Below are 13,408 nucleotides of genomic sequence, written 5' to 3' on the forward strand. Positions count from 1 at the left end.
CATTCTGGGAAAAAGGGCAAAACCAGAGGGACAGGAAGCCGCCAAGTGACTGCCTGGACCTGGGGGTCAGGGAGGGGTTGACGGCAAAAGGGCAAAGGATGCGCGTTTTGGAGGGTGACAGAACCGTTCTATATTGTGACTGAGGTAGGGGTTACTGCACGCATTTGTCAAAACCCAAAATACTGGACACTCAAGATTTACTGCAAGTAAATTATACCTGAAAATTAAAACAAAAAGCCAGTACCTGGTCCTTGGTTCTCCCCTCCCGTTCTCGGATGTAAGTGGTGACAATTCGCTCTGTTTCCTCTCTTAACCGGGGGTAGGAGCTGAGCTGAGGGGAAAGCAGAGGCAGCGTTGGCTGGGTCCTCGTGGCATGGGAAGCAATGTGAACTACACAGAAAACACGGGGGGAGGTGGGAGACATGGGTGGGCCCACCGCGTCCCCACCCCACTCCTGTCTCATAGCTGTTCCAGCTGGGAGACAAGGGGACCGTGGGGGGACGGTGGGCCGGAGAGAGTGACGGGGTCCCCGTGCACAAGCAAAGATGCTTTTTGAGAATGCGATTTAGAGCTGGAAAGTGGCAGAGAATGTGGGCGACAGCCATCCCCCTCCCGCCCAGCACTGGGTGGGAGTGAGGACACTGGTTATAATTAAAGCCACCGGTCACTGGGATGAGCGCCCTTGCCCAGCTCGTGAGCGCACAGCGGCTGTTCTAAGATGGTGGGTTGGCCTCTGGGTCATCTATCTCAGAGGGATCCCTTGTAGAAAACCGTTCCTCATCATCTCAGCTCTGGAACCCACTCCTCTAACACCCCCAGAGCTCCAGCCAGCACATGAAGAGCCACCTTCTGCAGTTTGGGTTAAGCTCCATTTTGGAGAAAATTGAGTTGGACAGTCAAAATGACTTGATGAAAACTCAGTAAACGTCCCGTGACGTAAGAACACGAAGGTCTGCACATGGCAACGTTTTACTGCGCTGGTGACCGTGTGGAAACCCCCTTTCTCTCAGGGTCTCAGGAACAGGCATGACCCTCACCCCACTGCCTGCTGAGTAAATGCTTTTGGCAACATCAAAGCCTCCCAGCCCCTTCAGTAGCCCAAACGGCAAAGGTGGCACACACGTGCGGTGCATCTCGCTCCATTTTGTCTGCCAATGCAAAGTTGAGATGTCGTTAAGTGACACTGGCCTATGCAGAGGGGATCCATCCGAGACAGTCTCCCAGATGCGCGGGTTAAGACTAACAACAGAGGGAGAAGATGGGGGACAGATGCGTAGGTGAGAATAACAAAACCTTCTATTACCTTCTCGGCACACTTTTTAATGACCGTGGCCAGTTCTGAGACCACGAGATCAACACACTTCAAACTCGGCTCTTTGAGTTTTACAATCTGCTTTTTCACAATGGCTTCAAAGGCCATATCAGGGGTGAAGAGCCCCGTCCTGGGTCATGCGAAGGGTGGGACCAGTAGAGAGACACCCAGGGACAGTGCAGGCCACACACCCGGGATGGGGGAGGGGGAGAGAGAGAGAGAGAGAGAGAGAGAGAGGGAGGGAAACGAGAGTCAGTTGGTTAGTGACATGCATGGAGGAGCCTGTGCCCGCATTTGCCCCGGAAGCTGCTTCGGATCAAAGAGGCATCTTGGGTCCCAGGGGTGGACTTGGTCTGGGTTTAATCACAGAAGAGCTAAGGGTCAGTATCTTCGTGCAGATGGCTATGGGTGTGGGGACGCTTTGTGTTTTCATTATCTGCGGCAACGGGCTCCAGGATGACCATCTCCAACCCACCTGGGTTTCTTTCCCCTTCCTTTTCCAATCGAAGAAGCTTAAGAAGCAAATGTGGGCTTTTCCAGACTGAGAACAGAAGGCTCAAGCAGAAATCGCCTGCCTAGGAAGGCCGACCCAGAGCTCTACGGCCATCGTGGACGTGCAAGCACAAACTGCCCATCGAGAAGCGCTTCAGCTGCTCGGCCAAAGCATGCTGCCCTGGGAGCCAGGCCCGCGGGGGAACCGGCATGTCTTGCTGGGGGGAGGCAGTGGCCCAAGCACATAGGCACTTGTGACCTAGTGGATCTGAGGACTGGCTACCTGGGGGAACAGCACTGCTCCTGGGGAAGCAAGGGAACTAGAGGAGGCAGTTAGGAGCCGAGCCGACTTTGGGACCCGAGCACTCATTATACATTAGTGTGTGGGCCTTTCTTGGCACCCGGGGGACAGAAACATGACTGGCTCCAGGGAAGCCCAAGGGTGTCACTCAAGGAGGAGTGACAGCCAGGGAGGTTCAGGGAGCTTGGCCTCCAGCAGCTGATGCGGGGTCCCTCTCTGTTTCTCAGAAGGCAGCAAAGCGACAGCCCAATGACACCCCCAATTCCATCAGACACATGCTAGGCTTGGTATCAGGGTCCCAGGGAGCCCTGCCCAAAAGTATGGCCAGTTCTGGAGGCCTGACACCTCCCCCATCCCCCTCCCCTCCCTACCAGCTGCACCTAGGCCGACAGCCCCTGCCCCAGCCTCTGGGAAGATGCCACATTCTTGGAAACCAAGGCAATCTGGAGGCAGGGGGAAGGCACCACGGGACATAGGCTGAAGCAGCACCGGGAGCCTGATACCAAAGCCCTGAACCCCCATTTCCACACGGCCAGGAGTCCCCTGCCGAGGGGCCAATACCTTACTGGTACACTGCCTAACTGTATTGATTAGCTCCTGGATAACCAGGTCGACACATTTCAGACAGGGCTCTTTCAGCTTGACGACCTGCTTTTTCACAATGGCCTCGAATGCCAGGTCCGGGGTGAAGAGCCCGGTCCTAAAACCATCCAAACCCGGGGGCAGGGGAGATAAGTCAGAGAAAAACAAAGCATGGTCAGCAATCTCACAGGCAGGGGCCGGGTTCCCACGAAAGAACCAAGGTCATGGCAAGTCTAGGGGTCAGATGCCTGTGTCCACTACCTGGAAGCCCAGGGCAACCTGAGGACCCTGGTGATGTGAGACTGGATGACTGGAAGGACTATTTTTGTTGGAACACGGAGGGAGCCCAGGATGGGTTCAAACACTGGATTCCTGTAATCATGACTCAGCTCTGGCTCCCCACCCCCACCCCCAGGGCAAATATGCAGCGAGCTTTCTTGGATGACTACAGTAACTTGGGCTCATGCCAACTGACTGGGGGGTTTACCAATGTTTAATCCAAGGGCAGCAGACAGTTCTGTAACCCATGACCTACTCACACAGGACTGAGCCCATCCACCCTCAAGGGCCCTTGGAGAGAGTATGGCTACCGAGAACCACCCAGGAACCCTGTCAGGACCTCACAATCAGGGCACCCACAGGTTTGGGGGGACAGACTGACTGGAGAATGGCACCGCAAAGGTCAAGGGAACCATGGCAACGCTCCCTGTGGAACTTGCCTGACACCATGAATGTTCTTAATGGCGTAGCTGATCTCCCGTCTTAAGTCTTTCTCATCAAACTCCATCTGAGAACAGAGAAAAAAAACACTAGCAAGGATGTACCTGGGGCACCTTCAGAACAGGTGTTTATTTGGAGAATGTTGTTTCCCACGTGCATCTGTATTCACATGGCTGAATATTAAATTGGTCAAAAATTTTAAAAATATTAAAACCTAGTATCAGCAAGAATGCTGTGAAACTAACACTCTTGCTCTTAGAGCAGCCGTGGGCAAACTACGGCCCGCTTGAAATGAATAAAACTAAAAAAAAAAAGACCGTACCCTTTTATGTAATGATGTTTACTTTGAATTTATATTACTTCACACAAACACTCCATCCATGCTTTTGTTCCGGCCCTCCGGTCCAGTTTAAGAACCCATTGTGGCCCTCGAGTCAAAAAGTTTGCCCACCCCTGTCTTAGAGGAAACATAAATTCATATAAAAACTTTTTTGGGGCCACTTGCACTACAAATTAAGAACCTCCAAAAATATACCTAAAAATAAAAATATATATACCTACAATGTCACCTGGTAGTTTTAAATGCTCTAGAAATTTATCTTGAGGAATTAATAAAGAATTAGCACCTAGCTGGATTGGCTCAGTGGATAGAGCATAGGCCTGTGGACTGAAGGGTCCCAGGTTCAATTGCGGTCAAGGGCACATGCCCAGGTTGCTGGCTCAATCCCCAGTAGGGGCGTGCAGGAGGCAGCCGATCAATGATTCTCTCTCATCATTGATGTTTCTATCTCTCTCTCCCTCTCCCTTCCTCTCTGAAATCAATAAAAATATATTAAAAAATAAAAAGTGCAAGCAAATTTTTACACCCTGGCCAGTGTGGTTGGAGCGTCGTCTCATAAACCAAAAGGTGGTGGTTTCAATTTCTGGTCAGGGCATATAACCACGTTGCGAGTTTGATTCCCTGTCAGGGTGCATTCGGAAGGCAACCAATCAATGATTGATATTTCTCTCTCTTCCTCCCTTCCTCTCCCTAAAATCCATAAAATAAATTTTTAAAAAGTTCAAGCAAATTGTTTTTAAAAATCTCAAATTCTAGCTCCGAGAACTGTAAGATCCTTACAGATCTATGCAAATACACACATCAAGACACACAGGTGCCCTAACCAGTTTGGGTCAGCGGATAGAGCGTCGGCCTGCAGACTGAAGGGTCCCAGGTTCGATTCCGGTCAAGGGCATGTACCTGGGTTGCGGGCACATCCCCAGTAGGGGGCGTGCAAGAGGCAGCTGAATCGATGTTTCTCATCGATGTTTCCAACTCTGTATCCCTCTCCCTCTCCCTTCCTCTCTGTAAAAAAATCAATAAAATATATTAAAAAAAAAAAAAGACACACAGGTATAATTTCATATGGAAGGATATTACAAATATTATCTATGTGTTAGGCTGCACATGTTGGGTCCACAACCTCCTTTTCCTTTTTTCAACCTGCTAAGGACATGTGAATTTCCCACTATTTTCTATGTATTTTGCAAAGGAAATACATTGTATTGGCTTTTGTCAGAGGAAAAAAAAATGAAACTTCTTGTCCAGCTCTGCTGGAAAGTTGTAAGCTGCCTGCTCAGGGTAGGAAACCATAGGGGACGCCTCTCCGGCCATACTCTACTCAGGGCAGGCTCAGGCATGAAGGCCAGAGCTCAAGATGGAAAGCTCTGGAAGGAGGCTGGGCTCAAGGCCAAGCAGATGGGTGCCTGACCAGGGACAGGAGGGCCCAGCCCTTGCCGCACTACCTTCACCAGCTCGAAGGGAAACCGCTCATGGAAGATGCGATTGATTCGGGCGCCCCCAGAGAGCTCCAGCGTGTCCACTTGGTCTCCAGAGCCCTCTATCCGCTTTTCAAAGTCCACCCCAAACTGCTGGACCATCCTACGAGGAAGAAGAAAACACGAACATTAAGCAGAGGTTTCAACAAAGCTTCGGTGTTACGTCCTGAGTCAAGCCACGGTTCAGTTCCCTCTTTTCATTTTTAGGAACAAAATCTATGTGTACATCAAAACAAATAAACAAAATTCAGGAGCTGCAGGTGGCAAGCACTCGCTACATGCCAGGCCCATTCTATATGCCTGTTACGATCATTCACTGAACTGAAGGGGGTGCAGTTAATACTCCATTTTGCAGATGACAAGAATGAGGTGTGGGGGTCACAACTTAGCAACCTCACCTCTGCCCTGAGGTTTGGTCTAATCCGACAGGATCATAGAGTGAAATGGTAGTTCCTTCACATCGTTCAGGGGGCTTCCGCCACCTCCCAGCACGTGGGTCGGCACTCCACCACTATAGGCTGAGGCCTCTGTCCCTCTGAGCCTCAGTTCCTTCATCTGGAAAGTGGGTTAATCATACCAGCACCTCCACACAAGGTCACTGAGGATTCACAAAGTTTCTAGATTTCATCAACTCCCAAGAAGTCATTAATCCTAAAATACAATCCTAGTCCATACTTCCACAAAAAAATAAAAAATGCTGTCAAATCACGGTAATTCTAAAACTTTTGAATTCAGAGAAGTCAAAATGTCACATAATTGACAAAATGTACTAATACCACGATTGGCCCCTTAGAACCCAGCCTAGCCCTTACAAAGTGTGAAGTTTTGCTAATTAATGCTGTGACAATGTGAACAGTAAAGATCTAAGATATTTACTAGTGTCTCAATTTTCCTTGGTATTTTTTTTAATATATTTTATTGATTTTTTACAGAGAGGAAGGGAGAGAGTTAGAGAGTTAGAAATATTGATGAGAGAGAAACATCGATTAGCTGCCTCCTGCACACCTCCTACTGGGGATGTGCCCGCAACCCAGGTACATGCCCTTGACCGGAATCGAACCTGGGATCTTTCAGTCCACAGGCCAACGCTCTATCCACTGAGCCAAACCGGTTTTGGCTCCTTGGTATTTTTAATTGCTCCCCCCAGTCCCTTACACTGTCTGCCTTAATCATTTCCTCATCTCTGCCTCCCAAATTCTTGATCTACTCAGGCATTGACAGACATCGGAGATATTGCAGGTTCAGTTCCAGATAACTGCAATAAAGCAAATATCACAATAAAGCCAGTGATAAGAAATTTTTTGTTTCCCAGTGCATATATGTTACTTTTACACAATACTGCAGTCTACTAAGAGTTCCAATAACATTATGTTTAAAAAAACAACGTACATGCCTTAATTAAAAAACACTTTTGCCCTGGCTGGGTGGCTCAGTTGGTTGGAGCGTCATCCTGAACACCAAAGGTGGCGGGTTCAATTCCTAGTCAGAACACATACCTAGGTTGTGGGTTCAATCTCCGGTTGGGGCATATACAGGAGGCAACTGTTCGATGTTTCCCTTTCATACCTTCATTTAGGGGTAAGGAATACAAGGTTCAGAGAGGCATGGTCACCAGCCAGGGGAAGCCCAGCAGACCCAGGCTTACCCCCAGGCAGCAGCAGATGCTAGACTAAATCTCCTCTTCAGGTCTACAAAGGATCAGCATTTGCTCTGTAGAAAGCTTTGTGGTCCTAGCCAGTTTGGCTCCGTGTGGGGAGTGCAGAGGACAGCCAATCAATGATTCTCTCTCATCATTGATATTTCTATCTCTCTCTCTTCCTCTCTGAAATCATTAAAAATATATTTAAAAAAAAAAAAAAGCATTGCAGAATGCAGTTGAGCTTGACTGAGCATAAAAGCATTCTCATCCCGATCCCGCCACCCTGCACCGCCCAATGGCTGAGAGGGAGGGGACGTCAGACCTAAGATGGTCATGGGGGCAGTGCCCCTCTGGTGTGCCTGTAGGAGGAGTCCTGTGCATGCCACCACCTGCCACATGAGCCGCCAGGGAGTTTCTGGAACTCACTCTAACCAAGTCCTTGCGGCACTTATGGTCCCTGGCAGGGCAGAAACTGAGAATACAGGGGCAGGAAGAGCCCCAAGTAAGAACCTGCGGTGGTGGGGACACCCGCTCCCCTGCCTCTCAGCTGCACAGCTGCAGGGAGTCTCCTACAGTTCTGAGCTGAACTCAGTCAGGGTGAGAATTCAAAGAGATCAAGCAGAAGCAGCTAACACGGGGTCTGGTCCCACCCCCTCCATGTCTGTCCTCCCTGCAGCCGCCAGAGGGCGCCTGTGAGCACCCGAGTCAGGCCATCCCATTCTCTGCTCAAAACCAAGCATGGCTCCCACCACACTCAGAGCAAGAGCCAAAGTCCTCCCCATGTTCAGCAAGGCCCTGCACACTCTGCCCTCACCTCTTCCCACTCTCCCTCCCTCACTCCGCTCTAGGCACATGGACCTCCAACATGCTGGACACAGTCCTGCCTCAAGACTTTTGCACTGGCTGGGCCCCATCCAGGCTCTATGTGGCTCCCTCCCTCACCTCTTCAGGTCTTTGCCTGACTCCCAAGGACTCAGAGAGGCCTTCTTGACCACTCTAGTTTTTTTTTTTTAATGTTTTTATTGATTTCGGAGAGGAGGGGAGAGAGAGAGAGATAGAAACATCAATGATGAGAGAGAATCATTGATTGGCTGCCTCCTGCACACTCCCCACTGGGGATCGAGCCCACAACCCGGGCATGTGACCTGAGAAATGAACCGTGACCTCCTGGTTCATAGGTCAATGCTCAACCACTGAGCCATGCCAGCCAGGCCTGACCACTGTATTTTCAATGGCACGCTATGCCCACACTGGTACTCTCTAGCCTCTTACCCACTTTAACATTTTTTGACATTTCACACACTATACATTTTATTTACTTATTGTGTCTCATCCTTCCCTATCTCCCCTTTCTGATCACATGGGGCAGGAAGGATATTGTATTCTATCAGACTGGAATACATTCACTGAGGTGACCTCAGTGCTCAGGACAGGGCCTGGCACACAGGTGGCCCTTGGGAGATGTTTGTTGAATGAACAGAAGGATGAATGAGGATTGATGCCCGGCCTAGTCCTGGAACCCTGTGGCTGGGTGGAGGCCCCAGTGAGCCAGGTTGGGAGAGGACAAACGTACTGCAACAGGGCTTTGGTTTTACGTGTGGGGTCGTCGGGCCGGAAGTTCTTGTATTCCTCCACCTCCTTCTCCAGGGACAGCAACTGGCTCTGCAGCTTGCTGCGCAAGGTCGGCAGTGACTCCCGGATGTGGTTGGTCAGTTGCTGCAAGAGAGAAGCCAGAGATGACAGATGAGTGCAAGCATGGGAAAGGGCCATGTATGATGGCGCCTGGGCCCACCACACCCTCCATCCTCCAGAGAAAGCAACAAAACATCAGCTAGAGTCACACTTGTCACCAAGCAAAGAGAAGCTGAGAAAAGCCCACGGGCCTTTGTAGGACAGATGGATTGTCTACCATGGAGTAAACACAATTATGTGCAAGGGCACGTGTGCTGATCCAGAACAACCGCCCACAAGTGCTGCTCAGTGAAAAGCCCAAGGACCATGGACTGAATGACGGATGGATGGGTGACACTGGGCAGATAGATAGACACGGGGGATGTACCCTATAAAAAAAGGTACGAAACATATGCATTAAGTGCTCCCTTCTGTGAAAGTAAGAACATGTTTTCATTTGCAGGAACAGAGAAAAGGAATACTCAACAAGAAACAAATGTGAAAGAAATGGGCAGAATGGAGCAGGTGGGCAGCAAGGAGACCTTTCACCAAAGCCCCCTTTTCCTCTACTGTTCTGCTTTTGCATCATGTGGATTTGTTCATTATTCATAAATCTTAAAAGGAGACAGCAGTGCAGGAAAGCTTAGGGGATGAGTCACAAGTTGTTAGAGAAAAAGCCAGATGAAGTAGTGGGTAAATATCTTACTGTTCAAGTGGGGGGGGGGGGAGGAATGGAGAAACAGGAGGGAGGGAAAAAGGGGGGTGAAATAGACATATTGGCCCTCTAGGCCCTGTGTGTCTCTAGGAGGAAAGCCAGGAAATGATGACCCTGGCCACCTCCTCATGGGATGGAGAAAATGGGACCTTCACTATATTTGGTCTATAGGACTTTTTTTTGTTCACTATTGTAAGGGAGGGAGGAGAATAGAGAGATAAAAGAGAGAGAGAAAGGAAGGGCAGGAAGGGAGGAAGAGACGAAGGGAGGTTGTTTGAGAGGAAGTGCCATAAAATCAGCTAACACCCCAAAACTGAAAAGTGGTGTTTTGTTCCATCTGTCCTGCAATAGAAAAGAAGTTACAGGATGTCCATCAAGCGGTATGAATCTGGGCCACCCCAAAGTCCTCTGTGACCAGCGGCCCTCTGTGGGAGCTACAGATTTATTCTAAAGGTGGACTACGTGCTCTGCAGATCCCTCGTCTCAGAAAGCATCCTAAAGCATTAGAGCGGTTCCATGTAACTCATGGGGAAATAGAGGGGCAGGGGGACCACCGCCCCAGGAAGCATCTGATGTGCAGCCAAGCCCTCAGGAGCCCAGCTGGGCTGCTGGCTCTCAGGAGGCCCTGGCAGCTTGCGGGTAGTTTTACTTCCCTTCCTGATCCTCCAGGCCTCTGCCCAGGCAGACTCATTTCCTTTCTTGGAGGGCCCCTGCCTTTGGACACTTCCTTCCCTCTTTGCTCCCCTGAGCTGTTGTCTCTGCCTCCCAGTCTCTTCCTGGCCCTCATCACTACCTAACACTTGATTGCGCATGTGCAACTGCACAAAACCTCTGACACACCTGATTCAGAGTCTTCTGCAGGTGTGGGGTGCCCATGCGATCAGCCATGTGCCGGTAGGCGGGGTGAGAGAGAAAGAACTTCCTCTCGGCCGCCAGTGCCGCACGAATGTCTTTCTTGCCCTCGATGTCCTTCTGGCTTCGGTTCACCACACCAATGTAGCCTGCGGGGAGAGAGGGTCAGGGCAGGGCCACTGCCAGGCGGACCAAAGGGCCCAGGTGCCCATTGCAGCCCAGGCACAGAGCTAAGCAAGGTGCAGGTGAATATGTGGATTCTGTCCTACGAGTCACTGACAGACTGGGTTACAAGCTGTACACATTACTTAGAAACACGGAGAACGCAAGTACAGAGTGAAGTCTTGAAAAGCAACACAAGTGTTTGGAAGGAGAGTATATGCAGCTTGGTGTGAAGGGGGTGGATGGAAACAAGCTTTAATGAAGGTGAAATCCAGAAGCTGAGCTTTGAAGACAGTAAGAAAAAAATCTCAAAAAGGAGGGCAATTCAGAGACAGCTGATCTTGCCAGAAATTAAAACCTATTCTAAAGCTACTATATTGGAAAAGGTTGGGTATATTGGGGCATATATGTCCAGAGAGATGAGTGCAATAGAAAGTCCAAAACCATACCCAGCAGCAGGTGGGAACTAACAGCTAACTCTTCTAATTCAGTGGGAAGAAAGCGGAGTTACTCAATGGTCGCTGTTGGTCAAGTTGGGTGCCTACCAAAATTAATTCTTGAGAGATCACTAATTTACACATAAAATAGGAAACTACAGAAATACTTAAAAAAAAACATGAGCGAGTTTTCAAAATGAATGTATTTATATTAAAATATGCTGAATGAAACCTAAGAAACAGTTAACTTTGAATACATGAGAAATGGGACTTGGGGGAGGGGGTTGAGAAACAGTCTCTTTAATTAAGAGCCTTCAGTACCATTTTGGAATTTTTTTTTCAAATGTGAGAAACCGTTTTTTAGAATAAAAATGCTAGTGTGAAGAAAAGATTTGCAATATTTAGAAATAAAGAGTAGAACAAGAAAAACATAAAGAGGACAAAATAGAGATGGGAAAGGGGATGGTGTTCAAAAACTCAGAACAGCCCAGCTGGTGTAGCTCAGTGGTTGAGCACCAACATATGAACCAGGAGGTCTCAGTTCGATTCCTAGTCAGGCACATGCCCATGTTTCGGGCTCGATCTCCAGTGTGGGGTGTGCAAGAGGCAGCTGATCAATGATTCTCTCTCACCGTTAATGTTTCTATCTTTCTTCCTCTCCCTTCCTCTCTGAAATCAATAAAAATATATATTTTTAAAAAGATAGAACATCCAGGAGCCCCTGAGCATGGACACAAGGCACCAAGCAATACAGGTATACAAATGGGCACTGTGAGAGATAAAGAACTTAGTAGGCCTGGCTGGTGTGTCTCAGCTGGTTGAGCATCATCAGTCAGGGCACAGGCCTGTTTGTGGGCTTGATCCCCAGTAGGGGGTGTGCAGGAGGCAGCCAATTGATGTTTCTCTCATCAATCTCTCTCTCTCCCTGTCCCTTTTCCCCCACTATCTAAAATCAATAAAAACATATTTATTAAAAAATAAAAAATAGCCCTGACCAGTTTGGCTCAGTAGATAGAGCGTCGGCCTGCGGACTGAAGGGTCCCAGGTTCGGTTCCAGTCAAGGGCATGTACCTTGGTTGCAGGCACATCCCCAGTGGGGGTTTTGCGGGAGGCAGCTGATCGATGTTTCTCTCTCATCAATGTTTCTAGCTCTCTCTCCTTCTCCCTTCCTCTCTGTAAAAAATCAATAAAATATATTAAAAATAAATAAATAAATAAATAAATAAAAATAAAAAATAAAAGAACTTAGCTTAGTGGCCAATAAATGGTAGGTGCTCAATGAACAGAGGCAGTTATTCATTGCTATTAATATAATTAAAGTTGGAAAAGTGGAATGCAAATAAGTGGCCCAAGACCTGAAGTGACAAACATATATATTTATCCCCATTCTCTTGACAGCGGGGGTCTTTTAACGCTTCTCTTGGGGAGAAGGGGAGTGGCACCTGCTGAGTCTTAGGCAGACTTGCTTTTTGTCCTCTCCATATGTCATTATGTCCATTTTACAGATGAGGGAACCAAGGCAGGCCAAAGTGAGCTCACTTACAAAGGTCTCAGAAAGGAGCACACGGAGAACCCAGATCTGAGCCCAGGTCCATGGGAAGCCCACAGTCTCTATCATCCCTATTATCATGAGCAGAGGATACAGTAGGGGGCAGAGAGAGGAGTCTGGCTTAGGCTTGGGTTCCTGTAAGTGTGCCGTGGTTCTGAGACGTTCATAGGCCAAGAAAAAGGATCCAATTGGAGGGATTCTGAAAGCCACGGAGCAAGAAGAGAAACCCGAGAGCCTGAGGTCTTAAGTCGGAAGCAAGTGTTTGAGTGGAGACAGGAAGAGTCCCTTTCTTGGAAACGGACAGGAAGGCAGAGGAGGGGCGACAGATAAACAGTGAGTGGGGAGGGAGGAAGGTGAGGAGTGCACGTCATCCAGCCACCAGGCAGCACTGCTGAGCACGGCGAGTGTCCCTCGGAGTCTAAGATGGTGGTCAGACATGTGCAAAGGAGTGCGGGGTTGCGTTGCTGGTGCAGAGCCCGGGGACGATGGGGGCTGCTTCCCTCTGCGGCACTGACCCTTCCTTCCTAAACCTCTGACACGGATTTGCTCTTCAGCCTCTGATCCTCACAGCGAAACAGGGTTTTAGGTTGTGCTCCTGACCACGCTCTGTCCTGACCTGGGGCCACCTCTCCTCAGTGCCTCAGCAGTGCCGGGGGAAGGTGGAAATCGAGGTCGGAATGTTTCCCCCCCCACGGCTATCCCAGATGTCAAGGAGGGAAACCCTGGGAGCAAAACACAAGACCGAAATGGCGCAGGCAAGGTGCAAGAGCCAGAGGGAAGGAATGGAAAGGCAGCAAAATAATTAGGGAAGAAATGGCTTAAAGAATAAAAAACCCTCAATGGATAGTCAGCACCGGGCCACAGGGAAAAACCAGAAGCAACCTAAGTGTTCAACAAATGGGGAATGAGTAACAAACGCCCACACACTCCCATATAAGGAACTCCGCAGGACGTTTTGAAGCAATCTTGAAGAATATTTGCCTGCTGTGGGGAAATGTTCTGCTATTTTGCTACATGAAATGGGAAACCAGGTTACAAAGCAGCATGGCACTGGAGGGCTGGGATTCAAAACTAGCTCCACTGCCCTGGCCGGTAGCTCAGTGGTTAGAGTGTCAGCCTGTGTACTGAAGGGTCTCGGGTTCGATTCTCAGACAAGAG

The 13,408-nt window shown here is 49.2% G+C and overlaps 1 protein-coding gene across 8 annotated transcripts in view; it reads right to left on the reverse strand.

The window, feature by feature from the left end:
• Positions 1 to 13,408, reverse strand: part of DNM2 (dynamin 2) — an 85,439-nt gene that overhangs the window by 25,058 nt on the left and 46,973 nt on the right. For 4 of the 8 annotated variants that reach the window (XM_006105732.3, XM_006105729.3, XM_006105727.3 and 1 more), the window contains exons 6-11: positions 10,091 to 10,251; positions 8,438 to 8,580; positions 5,193 to 5,328; positions 3,407 to 3,474; positions 2,667 to 2,805; positions 245 to 331 (exon numbers count right to left, since the gene is read on the reverse strand). In XM_006105732.3, the coding sequence (XP_006105794.1) occupies positions 245 to 331; positions 2,667 to 2,805; positions 3,407 to 3,474; positions 5,193 to 5,328; positions 8,438 to 8,580; positions 10,091 to 10,251 (734 nt within the window). Of the gene's footprint in view, positions 1 to 244; positions 332 to 1,303; positions 1,443 to 2,666; positions 2,806 to 3,406; positions 3,475 to 5,192; positions 5,329 to 8,437; positions 8,581 to 10,090; positions 10,252 to 13,408 lie in introns of all 8 variants that reach the window. The other 4 variants (XM_006105731.3, XM_006105730.3, XM_006105728.3 and 1 more) reach the window with 1 other exon arrangement.

This window comes from Myotis lucifugus, unplaced genomic scaffold (genome assembly GCF_000147115.1).
Source record: "Myotis lucifugus unplaced genomic scaffold, Myoluc2.0 scaffold_719, whole genome shotgun sequence".
Classification (NCBI taxonomy): domain Eukaryota; kingdom Metazoa; phylum Chordata; class Mammalia; order Chiroptera; family Vespertilionidae; genus Myotis; species Myotis lucifugus.